A 13,567-nucleotide genomic window follows, 5' to 3' on the forward strand; every position below is an offset into this window, starting at 1 on the left:
AAGAAAAATTAGTATGGGAGGGTATATAGTTCAAGTGGTAGAGCGCATATATAGCATGCACAAGGTCCTGGGTTCAATCCCCAGTACCTCCTCTAAAAATAAATAAATAAGCCTAATGACCACCCCCCACACCAAAAACAAACAAACAAACAAACAAACAAAAATTAATATAACCTATAACTGAGGACATTTTCCTCCAATGTTTTCATATTCTCCTGTAGAACTAAGAATAGTATTGATTTTATTTACAGGTGTTTAAAGCAATTACTCCAAGTGAATTTTAAAGACTGAATCTATATTTACAGGAAGGCAGTCACTTAATTTCCTCAGGGAGTGAATTAGTTGACTACAGTTGGCTTGTTTTTGAGATTTAACCTGTCTGCTTAACTTGCTGAGTAAATTTAATGGATCTAAACAACTACTTTGGAAAACTAAATTCTGAATAAACAGAACAAAATGATCTACTGACAGATTTTCCTTAGAAGCACATGCATATACAAAAATGCCCAAACAATGCCTATTAATTGCCACACAGTTAATTCTTACAAACACAATGATGAACGGAATTGCTCAAATTCTATGTTCCACCTGTGTTATTGATTCGAGTCCTGTTCTGAAAAACTAAACTCTGGTCCAAAAAAACTGAGCAGCCTTCAAAGTAAACGAACAATTTAAACTATAGCCTTCTCTTGGGAGCTAGCAAACAAGTATTCTCTTTCCAGTCTGAATTGTTACTATATTGTTTGTAGGACCTACTAGCTAATCTCTAAACCTCAGTATTCCCAACTATAAAATGAAGGAAATTCTGACACTATCTCAAAAAGATGATACGGAAGAAAGAGTCCATTTTCTATAACTATGTATATTAAGTTCAAGAATAAAAGAATGGCTTTTGCACAGCAAAAGAAACCATAAATAAAACAAAACAACAACCTATGGAATGGGAGAAAATATCTGCAAATGATGCGACTGACAAAGGTTTAATTTCCAGAATATAAAAACGGTTCATACAACTTAATAACAAAAAACAAACAATCCAATCCAAAAACGGGCAGAAGATAATCAATTCTCCAAAGAAGACATACAAATGGCCAATAGGCACATGAAAAACTGCTCAATATTGCTAATTATCAGAGAAATGCAAATCAAAACTACAATGAGGTATCACCTTATACCACTCAGAATGGCTGTCGTTCAAAAGCCCACAAACGATAAATGCTGGAGAGGGTGTGGAGAAAAGGGAACCCTCCTACACTGCTGGTAGGCATATAGTTTGGTGTAGCCATTATGGAAAACAGTAAGGAGATTCCTCAAAAGACTAAAAATAGACTTACCATATGATCCAGCAATCCCACTCCTGGGCATATATCCAGAGGGAACCTTAATTCAAAAAGATACATGCACCCCCAATGTCCATAGCAACACTATTTACAATAGCCAAGATATGGAAACAACCTAAATGTCCATCAACAGATGGCTGGATAAAAAGAAGTTGTTTATTTATAAAATGGAATTCTACTTAGCAATAAAAAATAATAAAATAATGCCATTCCAACATGGATGGCCTTGGAGATTGTCATTCTAAGTGAAGTAAGCCAGAAAGAGAAAGAAAAATACCATATACCACTCATATGTGGAGTCTTAAAAAAAAAGAAAAGAAAAAAGAGGACACTAATGAACTCATCTACAAAACAGAAAGACTCAGAGACATAGAAAACAAACTATTGGCTATCGGGGGGAAAGGAAGTGGGAAGGGATACATTTGGGACTTTGAGATTTGCAAAGGTTAACCACTACATACAAAAATATATAAAAAACAAATTTCTTCTGTATATCAAGGGGACTATATTCAGTATCTTGTAATAATCTTTAATGAAAAAGAATTTAAAAATGAATATATGTATACATATGCATGACTGGAACACTGCTGTACATCAAAAATTGACACAACATTGTAAACTGACTATACTTCAATTAAAAAAATACACACACAGATACATGCACACACACACACACACAAAGAAAGAAAACCAACGAAGGGCATTACACAAGGGGTGACCTGATCTGATCCAATTAATATTTTAAGATCATTTTGGCCACTGTGTGGAAAACAGAATGGAGGGGACAGGGCAAGAGTGGAAGCCAAAGGCTATTTCTTAAACAAGAGCAGAGATGATGGACTACAAAATCAGCAGTGGGGACGGTGAAAAGTAACTTCATTCGAAATATATTTTGAAGGTGAAGACAACAGGATTGGTTGATGGACTGGATTTAGAAGTGAGGAAAGAGAGTTAGATTTTTGGTCTAAGCAACTGGATGGATAAGAGAAATATATTTGGGGGAATAATTTGCATATAGATGGATAAAATGACCAAGGGAAAGAGCGTGGAGAGAAAGGGTCCCAGGACTAAGCCCTAAGACACTTCAACATTTAGAAGCCAAGCATGGAAGGAAGGGGGAGCCAGGAAAGAAGTAGTCCTTGATGCAGAAGGAAATCCAAGAGAGCATGTCACAAAGCCAAGAGAGTTTCTAGAGTTTCCGTATCAACTTCTGCTTAAGGATCAAGAAAGTTGAGACCAGGAAATCAACTTCTGGTTCTGACAAGACCGAAGGCTACGCAAGACCCATTTCTGTAGACTGGTGAGGGTGAAAGCCCAAAAGGATGAGAGAATGGGGGATATACAACACTTCTAAGAAGTTTTGTTGTGACAGAAAGCCGGAAGGGAGCAACAGGTGGATATGAATGTAGGGCTAGAAAAGGTTTGTTTGTTTGTTTGTTTGTTTAAGACAAATTAAAGCAGGCTTGTATGCTGATAGGAAATGCTCTATAAAAAGAGAAAAACTAATAATGATGCCTTGGGCTAGAGTAATACATATGAATGCTTTTCAAGTTGCAGCTTAAACCCCATAAGTGGACTGCAAAATCAATTTAGTGAGTCAACATTCTATTTTAATAAAAGAGAAGAGACTATCAGAATGTACTGCATACAGTAAAGTGCTGTCCCATGAAGCTTTCATTTCAGTTACATATGCATTTTGTGTTTTTTTAAGTCTGAAAAATAATAGTATGTGTACACACTAAACATGAAAAAGAACACAAAGGAAAATGTCAGTATTCAATAATCAGTGCCAAAGAGAACACAACATAGGTATGCCTACACGTAAATGATAATCATGCAAAAATCCACATACAGAGTAGCTGCAAAAACTTCCATTTGCACGTGGTACAACGAGCAAACATGGAAAAGACCACGTGCGGTTAAAACTGACAGAACGGCTTTTACTCCCTACACATACACGAACACACATGTACGGTTAACTGCTCCTCATCAAACTCGGACGGCACCTCCTTTGAGTCAGGGCTCCCTAGGAGCCCACTGCTCCTAAGCAAAGCTCTCCCCCAACACTTATCATCGGTCTTTCCTCCAGGTACTTTCCACCCTCTAAAACCCGACTCGAATCCCGGGTCGTGCTCCCCACTGTGACCCGGCAACGCTAGTGAGCGAATGAGGGAGGGAACAGACACCCTAAAAGGCAGCTGGGCCAAGTGGCACTCGGCCCCGCGTCCTAGGCAGGGGGTGGGAGTTGGGGAGACGGTTCGGAGGGCCAAAGCGAGCTCCTTTCTCCGCCGCCTCCCGCCAAATGGTCCTCCCCACACGCAGGGAAGACAGCTCGCCCCAGGCCCACGCCTCCCTGCTCCCCGGGTCTAGCCGTCCCCAGCTGCGAGCGTCGGCCCAAAGCTGGCGACACTCCCAGGGCGACTTACACTTCCATGTCGACCCCGTCTCTTCGCCTCCGGCCGCCGGTACACGCACAACCCCACAACGAGACACCACTGCTTCCGCCGCCTGGGCCAAGCGCCCCGCGGACGGCTCCGCGCGCCGCGCTGCACGCCGGGATCGTAGCGCTGCACGCCGGGAACCTGGCGGACCCCACGGCTCCGAGAGCGCTGCGGGCCCTTCTAGCCGTCCGGCCTCGGTGCTCTTCGCCCGGTGGGGCTTCAGACTGTTAAGCAGTTGCAGACAAGGCTTCGCTCGTGTTTTCGTGGTCTAGGTTACATCGAAGCATTAATAAAGTAAGTTTCCAAAGATGTAATCGGATCAGTAGGCTTTTGCGGCGTTAAAATCCCACTCCTTGGATAGTAGCGATGGCGAGGGGCAGGCGGCCCTGGGCTGCTGGAAAGGCTGTTTTTAAGGATCTGGGTGCTGGATACGTGGTGCATTCTGTTTGTGAAAATTCAGTGAGCTGCACGCTTATGTGCACTTTGGTGTGTGTGTGTGTGTGATAATTGAATAAAACTTTCCAAAAGGTGGGAAAAAAAATTATCTCCCTTCTCTCTGTTCCCATTCTTAAAAGCTATTTGGCGAAAGGAAAAAAAAAAAAAAAAGGAGAAGAAGAAGAAGAAAAAAAAGGTATGAGGAGCTTTAACGACAAGCAGTCTCTAACCTTCCGGGCTTTCTAGGAATTTGTCCAAAAGGAATTATCAGGCACTTGAAGAAAGATCGATGTGTAATGATAATTTTGCTGGGAGACAGCTGAAATGCCCGAAAGTAGGGAATTGACAAATCATGTTTCAAACATACAATGTAGTATATGTGGCTGTGAGAAATCAGGTAATATATATTTGATATACTGGGGAAATGCTCAAGATAAGGTTTTTAAAAGATAGAAGATGATGTAGTGTGACTCTAATAATCTAAGGAAAAATAATGCATAGTGAAAAAACAGCAATACCTAAGGGTATGGGAGATAGAGCCACCTAATCTACTAAATTTTGTGTATTAAAAAAAAAAACAGAGGTGAAAGAAAGATGGATGCCTATTTTCTGGATTTTTGGTATGTTTGAAATATTTCTTAAAGACTGGAAGGAAATATGCCAAAAATTAACAGTGGCAAGTGTCTTTAGATGATGAGTATGGTTAATTTTTTTCTGCTTTTTTATAGTTAGATCAGTTATCATTTACTAAACACATTCCGTTTGCAAGGGCCTTGATAAGTGCTTTGTTATTCTGTAATATCAACAAGTAATGGTGTAGGCTTTGCAGACAGTCTGTGATTCTGTTTACCTCCATAACTTTCTTAGGGGCTTTCTGAGCTGTAGATTACTTAACCTCTCCTAACCTCAATTCCCTAATCTGTCAATCATACATCTGTTAGGTATCTACAGTGCCTAGCACTTAGTAAGTGCTCAGCAAATACTCATTACTGTGACAGTACAACTGTGACGCTATGAGGTAGACCCCTTTGTTATTCAAATTCTACTACTGAGGAAACTGAGGCAGGCTTTAAGAGGTTGTAATTGACCAAAGGTCATTCATCTGGGAACTTATCCAGCAGGGATTTAAACCGAAACAATCTGAACAAATACAGGAAGTATATTAAATTGTTAATAGTGACTGATGACTGAATAAATAAAATATGCTATATTAATACAATGGAATACTATTTAGTAATAAAAAGGAATGGAGTACTGATACATGAAACAACATGGATGACCCTCAAAAACATGATCAGTGAAAGAAACCAGACACCAAAGACAACATACCGTATGATTCCATTTACATGAAATGTCCAAGAATGGGCAAAAAATCTATAGAGACAGAAAGTGGATGAGTGGTTGCTTAGGACTGGGAAGGGACAGAGGTGGTGATGGTAAGCTATTGGGAACTGAGTTTCTTTTGGGGGAAACAAGTGTCCTAAAATTAGATTGTAGTAATGGTTGCTCATCCCTGTGAATATACTAAAAAATACTGAATTGTATACTTTAAATGGGCGAACTGTATGGTATCTGAATTATATATCAATAAAGCTGTTAATTTTTTTTTTTTAAACTGGTGTTTGCCTGTGGGGATTGCATTGGAAGAGAAGTGAGGGGAATTTTTAACATTTAACTTTACAGAGTTTTAAAAATTTCTTTCAATGTACATGTTATTTGTAAACTACAAAAAATATTTTTAAAACAACTGCTTTACTTTAAAAATCAACAAGTAAATAAAATGCCAGCCCAGACCCAGCTGGCCCTATTTGTGTGGAGAGTCCCCTGTACCTCCGTTGAGCAGAGCAGGCCTCACAAAGAAGCACTAAAGATGTCTGCTGTGCTATTCACTCAGCAGACATGCAGCGACGGCCCATTCCATGGTGATGATACAAGAGTGAGTAATACACACCTCCTGCCCTGGCTAGCTGACATCCTGGTTGGGGAACCACACTGGACATCACTAACTACAATACGCTGTGTTCAGACGCGGTGGAGAAGAAGAGAGTGTGACTAATGAGGTGGGGAAGCGTTCCAAAGCCAGAGGAGCTGGAGCTGAGTGAAGGGAGGAACACACTAGGCCAAGGATTCAGGGATGGGCTTCCACAGAAGAGAGGCTAGTGCCTCTGAGGGGCCCATGATAAAATGCCTAAGTTCCGAGTTCCCCAAAGGATGCTACCCTAAGACTTTGAGGGCTATTTGTAGCCACCCAACCTATCCCATGGGGGCAGGTGGGTAGTCAGGAAGGCTGACTTCCCAAGGGAAGGCTGCCCAGAAGGAGCCCGCACAACAGAATAGCCCAGACAACAAAGCCGAGCCGGTTGACAGCTGAAGCTCCTGCCCAGTCTGTCCCCACTCAGGGCCTCTCTGCAGCTTTCCTAACTTGAGGTTGCCTGAGGAGTCTGTTCTTTGCCACACAATCCTAGAAGAGCTTTCTTCTTTTTTTTTCTTAATAGCTGGCTTTTTAGGCAGAGGTATTAAATATATACCAAGGGCCAGAGCATGAGCGAAGCTTGTATGTCCTCCAAGTGGAAATGTCCTGTTGAATGTTGAAACTTTTAGGTTTAGAGCGTAGAAGAAAATTGACAGATAGCGCTTTTGAAGGTATAAGTAGCAACTGAAGCCTTTAAAGTTAAGTCACCCAGGGAAAGTCTAGAATAGTAAGGCTTGCTTGGTGCTTAGCAGCTGTCAGAGTTGCTCTAAGCTCTTCACATGTGTACGCTTATTTAGTCCTCACAAAATCCCCACAGGGACGCGTGCCAGGCACTGCGTTTGTTAGCGAGGTCTCATCTACTTCTCTCAGGAGTCCTCAGAGTTAAGCACTATAATCAGCCCATTTCACAGAGAGGAAAGTGAAGTTCAGACAGGAGTTAGGAAGTGTCAGAGTCAGCATTCTCACTCTAATCTGGCCAATTCCAACACCCATGTGTACCAGCTCCACCTCAGCCTTACCTGTCTCCATTTTAGGGCCTGCCAACATCAGGGATCCCTCCCTGTCCTGCATTAGAGCCTTCCTTAGTCATTGTGAAGCACCAGGGTGGAAATTTTTAGGGGAGAGAAGCCAGACAAGGTTTTCACTCTCCCAAGGCAGATAAATTCCATACAACACTCAGCCCTCAGCTGAAGATGGGTGTTGCCCATTGTCTGAACAGTCTTGGACCCCCAAGCTGGCAATAAGAACGGACACAGAAGGTTTGCCTATGATCAAAGCCCTGAAGGAAACACCAGCAGAGAAGAGTGGGGTTGGGAATCCCGTTTTTACCATCCCAGGGGCAGGATTTGTTGACCCCTGTGACATCCAATCATGGGTTGTATTCCTAGCCAGAACCTCCTAGCTGAGCCCATTCAACCTCCAGAATGATCAAAGGTAATAACAATTATGACTGTTGTTGTTTTACACTTTGGGATGTTTTGTTACACAGCAATAGATACGTAAAGCACATTGCACATAAAATAATGAATAAATAGTTGTCCTAGTTTCAGCCCATCATTATTCTGGCCCATGAGGGCTTCATTTATTCATAATAGCAGTGACCACTTAGTATAAATCAGACATAGTACATCTATGATTTCTTCCTCAGTCAATACTCTGTGCGTGGGTATCATTCTCTCCTTTTTATTGAAACTTCAAGGAGTTAAATCACTTACATGAGGCCACATCCAAGGAGTGATTGTGGCTTAGATTCAAGCCCTGGCTCCTCTGACTCTCAGGGCCTGAATGAAGCACACTCCAAGATGGTAACTGCTGAGCCCTTCTAAAGTGCTGCCAGTGGTTAGGCCTCTGCCTGAGCTGTGTCACCAGCAACTGTCTCCATTAAAAACTAACAGGACTGTGGCCCTGGCCACCCCCTGTGGCATTCTTTCTGCCTGGCTGCTGCACACTCAACACATTGATGTATGGTCAATCTTAATCCAACAAATGAAGACCATGGCAACCCACAGGCCTCAAGACTCCTAGTCCATCTTTTGTTTTCACCATGAGGACTAGAAAGACAGTTGATTGTCATGTGAACTTTAGTAATGATCCTATTAGCCAGTTGTTGATCCCTTAGGTAATTAATTTCTGATAAATCAATGTCTTGGCATGCTCCCCCGATGGATGTTATTGCTGCCTGCACAGAACACAGCCTTTGTGGCCAGACTGCTGGGGTGCGTTCTCAGCTCTGCCACTTCCTAGCTGAGTGTTTGGGGGCAAGTCACTGAATCCCTACAGACTCAGCATCCTCATCAGTAGAATGGGAGTAATTATAGCATTGACCAAAAGGGGCTCTAGACTGAGCATTGCTTGTTACTAAGAAATAATGAAAGGCAAAACTCAAAAGGATCAAACTGTTTCCAGGTAACTTAACTGCATCCCAGAGGAAGCTCAAAAAGATTTATAGGAATACAAAAATCTCCAGCACCTAACAAGATAAAGATCTAATGTCTAGCCTCCAACCAGAGATTACTAGGCATGTAAAAAGACAACAAAATATGACCCATAATGAAGAGAAGGATTAATAAATCAGAGAAGGACATTAAAATAGTTATTATAACTGCATTCTATATGTTTAAAAAGTTAAGTAGAGTATTTGAGTAGGCATTTCTCCAAAGGTGATATGAAAATGGCCAACAAACATGAAAAGACGTTCAACATCACTAATCATCAGGGCAATGCAAATCAAAACCACAGTGAGCTATCACCTCACAGTCATTATAATGACTACTACAAAAAAAAACAAAACAAAACAGGAAATAACAAGTTTGGTAGGGGTGTGGAGCAGTTGGAATCCTTGTGCACACTTGATGGGATTGTAAAATGGTACAACTGCTATGGAAACCAGTTCCTCAAAAAACGAAAAATAGAACTACCATATGATCAGGCAATTCCACTTCTGAGTATATATCTGAAAGAAATGAAAGCAGGATCTTGAAGAGATATTCACATACCTCTATTCACAGCAACGTTATTCACAATACACAAGAGATAGAAGTAACCCACATTTCCATTAATGGATGAATGGACAAACAAAATGTGATATATATATATATATATTATATAATAGATGTATTAGCCAGGGTTTTTTAGAAAAAGGATATGTATACTAGAAGATATATTATAGAAATTGGCTCATGCTGATATGGAGGCCTAAAAATTCCAAAATCTGCCATCTGCCAGCTGGAGGACCAGGAAAGCTAGTGGTGTAATTCAGTCCAATTTCAAAGGCCTGAGAAGCAATCTGAGTCCAAAAACCCAATACCCAAGAGGTCAAGAGAAGATGGATGTCTCAGCTCAAACAGAGAGAGAGAGTAAATACATCTTCCTTCACCTTTTTCTTCTATTTGGGCACTCAACAGATTGGATGATGCCCACTTACACTGGGGAGGGCCACCTGTTTCACCAATTCAAATGCTAATCTCTTCTGGAAACACTCTCACAGACACACCCAAAAATAATGTTTTACCCGCTATCTGGGCATCTCTTAGCCCAGTCAAGTTGACACATAAAATTGACTAGCACAATTAAATAGTAATGTAGCTTTAAAAAGGAAGGAAATCTTGTCACATCATACAATAAGGATAAACCTTGAGGACATTAAGCTAAATGAAATAAGTCAATCACAAAATGAAAAATAACATATGGGTCCATTTACATGAAACACATAAAGTAGTCAAAGTCATACATATAGAAAGTAGAATGGTAATTAAGAGGGGCTGGGGGCAGTGGGCAAAGGGGAGTTGTTGTTTGATGGATATAGTTTCAGTTCTGAAAGATGTTTTCCCCCTAAGATCAGGAACAAGACAGAGATGTCTACTCTCATCACTTCTATTCAAAATTGTACTGCAGGTTCTAGCCAGAGCAATAGGCACGAAAAAGAAATAAGGCACTCAAACTGGAAAGGAAGAATTATGCATGATAGATGACGTGAATATTGTCTGTAGAAAACCGTAAGGAATCCACTAAGAAAGCTACTAGGTAAACAAGTTCAGCAAAACTGCAGGATACAAGAGGAATATATAGAAATCAGTTGTGTTTCCATACACCAGTAGTAAACATTTAGGAAATAAAATCAAGAAAACAATTTCATTTACAATAGCAGCAAAAAGAATAAAATACTTAAGAATAAATTTAGCAAAAGTAGTGTATGACTTGTGACATCACATGTTTATGACTGGAATACTTTACGTTGTCAAAATGTCAATAATCTCCAAATTGACCTACAGGCTCAACACAATCCCTATCAAAATTCCAGCTGCCCTGAAACTAATGCAATATTGTAAATCAACTATACCTCAGTTTTTAAAAATTCCAGCTGCCTTTTTGTAGTGTTTGTGCAGAAACTGACAAGTTGATTGCAAAATTCGTATGGGAATGCAAGGAACCCAGAATGGCCAAAACAATCTTGAAAAAGACGAAAAAAGTTGAAGGGCCCACACTTTTCAATTTTAAAACTAACTGAACTAATCAAAACTAATCAAGATAGGATGGTACTGGCATAAGAATAGACATATGGGTTCAATGGAATAGAATTGAGTATCCAGATATAAAACCTACATATAGTCAACTGATTTCTTGACAAGGGTGCTAAGACCCTTCCTATTGAGGAAAGAATAGTCTTTTCAACAAATGGTGCTAACTGAAAATCCATAGACAAAAGTAAAAATTGGATGCCTACTTCACACCATACAGAAAAATTAACTGAGAATCAACATAGGAGTAAATATTTATGACTTTGAGTTAGGTAATAATATTTCCTTAGATATGACACCAAAAGTGGAACACCCAAGGCAGATAAATTGGACTTCATCAAGATGAAAAACTGTGCTGCAAACAATATAATCAAGAAAGTGAAAAGACAATCCACGGATGGGAAAAAATATTTGCAGATCATAGATCAAGATCTGATAAAGGGCTTGTATCATCAAGATTAAAAACTTTTCCCCTAAGAAAGATGCTATTATGAGAAAGAAAACACAATCCACAGGCTAGGTGAAAATCTTTGCAAAGCATATGTCTGGATGAACTGCTTGTATCTAAAACATATAAAGAACTCTCAAAACACAGCAACAGGCAAACAACCCAATTTAAAAAGGGCAAAAAAATATAAAGAGACACCTCACAAAGATACATCGATGGCAAATAACCACATGAAAAGATGCTCAGCATTAGTCATTAAGGGAAATGCAAATTAAAACAATAATGAGATACCATTATGCACCTATAAGCGTAACTAAAATTAAAAAGACTGATCATTCTAAGTGTTGACAAGGATGTCCCAAACTGGGACTCTCATATACTGCTGATGCGAAAAGTAAAATTGTACAACCACTTTGAAATACTGTTTGCTAGCTTCCTTAAAAGTTAAACATACATCCACCATATGATCCAGCCATCCCACTCCTAGATATTTACCCAAGGGAAACAAAAGCTTATGTTCATAGAAAGGCTTATGTACATGCATGTTTTATTTGTAATGGCCAAAAGTAGGTAGCAATTCAAAAGTCCATCAACAGGCAGTTGGATAAACAAATCATGGTGTGTTCATATGATGGAATACTACTTATTAATAAGGAGGAATGAACTATTGATATATGTGCTAACATGGATAAATTTCAAAATAATTACACTAGGTGAGAAAAGCCAGACAAAAAGATATATATATAGTAATTCCATATATATATAGGAAATACAAACTAATCTATGGTTACAAGCAGATCCGTGTTTTGAGGGGGATGGGTGGGAGAGGCAGGAGGAAGAGATTATGAAGAGGCACATGGGTATGATGTGAGTCTAATGGATACATTCACCATCTAGATTATGGTGTGGTTTCATGGGTGTTCATATATCAAAACATCAAATTGTACAATTTAAATATTTGTATATTATTGTATGTCAACTAAATCTCAATAAAGCTGATACATACATCATACACATCTACATAGACACACACATAGACACACATCCATACATATCCCAGTTAATGAGGCCTTTAACAATGGGATTGTGAGTGTTTTAACACTTCCCCAACTCCCGTTCCAGCCTCAATCCGTTTGACAAAGGGTGTGAGCCCTTTATGTTGCTGGGTATTAAGGAATGTGATCTCATGTCTGCAGAATACCTCTGGCTTTCACACTTGACCTCCCAAGAAGAGCTGTCAGGCCTCAGACACTAGCAGGTATATCCCAGGACTTGCCACAACACTCTCTCAGTCTTCAGGACCACATGGCTCATAGGTGGTCTCAAGGACTTCCCTGCCAACCCAGTGGCCTGCTGCAGCCCAGTTCTGGGACTTCTGTGGGAGAAGACAGGAGAGGACTGGGGGGTCACAGAGATAAAGTGTTTGAGGACTTGCCTCCAAGGAGCTCACAGTTGGGTAGGAGAGAAGACCCAAAAGCCACAATTACAGTACTACAGTACTCCCAATTCAGAAGACTGCTAGATGTGCCTTCCCACGGGAACCCAGAGCAGGACAGCTGGATCAGGGGGATGATGGATGAATGGGAGTACCAAGGCAGACAGTGAGGGAAGGGCATTCCAGGCAAAGGAAGAGCATTTAGGAAAGCTTGCAATAGCCCAATGCATTCTAGGAACTCCAAGTAATTTCACCCTCGAGTGAAGGCTAAAAACCTTCAACCCACAAGGTAGCCCAGCATTGGTCTCTTCTTCTCCCCTCCATTCCATCCTCAATATTGTTGCCAGATTATCTTTCTAAAAATAATTTGGCTCACCTGATTTAAAATATCTGTTGGCTCCCTATGACCTACAGAACAAAGCCCCAAACCTTTCCCTTGACATTCAAGGCTCTTCACAATCGTACCCCGATCAACTTCCCACTTCTTCTCCCCACCACCATCCTCAAGCCCCTGATCCTTTGTTATAGCCACTGTGACTGGTCTCCTTTTCTCCAAGCAGGCCATTCACATTCTGACCTCTGTCCTTCAGCCTTGGCTCCCTCTGCATGGAATGTTCTAATCCCCTTCTTTGCTAACTCCTTCTCATCTTCCATGACCAACTCAGGACACCTCCACCAGAATGTGGAACTTCCAGGGCAGAAGTTTGAGGCTGTACCCCTAGTGCTTAGAACTCAGTCTGTCATTTTTTTTGTTGAATAATTAATTAGTCGTGTAAAAAACAGAAAAAACTTCCCAGGGAGAGATATAGCTCAGTGGTAGAGCACATGCTTAACATGCACGAGGTCCTGGGTTCAATCCCTAGTACCGCTAAAAAAAAATTGGTGAACTTCATCAAAATTTTTAAAAACTTAAATAAAAAATTTTAAAAATATATAAAATCTTCTCTGAGAATCCCATTAGGCGCCCACTCTCACTGCC

The 13,567-nt window shown here is 40.5% G+C and overlaps 1 protein-coding gene across 1 annotated transcript in view; it reads right to left on the reverse strand.

The window, feature by feature from the left end:
- CRCP (CGRP receptor component) overlaps window positions 1-3,994 on the reverse strand; it is a 39,334-nt gene extending 35,340 nt beyond the window's left edge. The window contains exon 1 of the mRNA XM_074345998.1: window positions 3,767-3,994. Within this exon, the coding sequence (XP_074202099.1) occupies window positions 3,767-3,774 (8 nt within the window). The 5' untranslated portion in view covers window positions 3,775-3,994. The remainder of the gene's footprint in view (window positions 1-3,766) is intronic.
- Window positions 3,995-13,567: the final 9,573 nt, after the last annotated feature.

This window comes from Camelus bactrianus, chromosome 18 (assembly GCF_048773025.1).
Source record: "Camelus bactrianus isolate YW-2024 breed Bactrian camel chromosome 18, ASM4877302v1, whole genome shotgun sequence".
NCBI lineage: Eukaryota > Metazoa > Chordata > Mammalia > Artiodactyla > Camelidae > Camelus > Camelus bactrianus.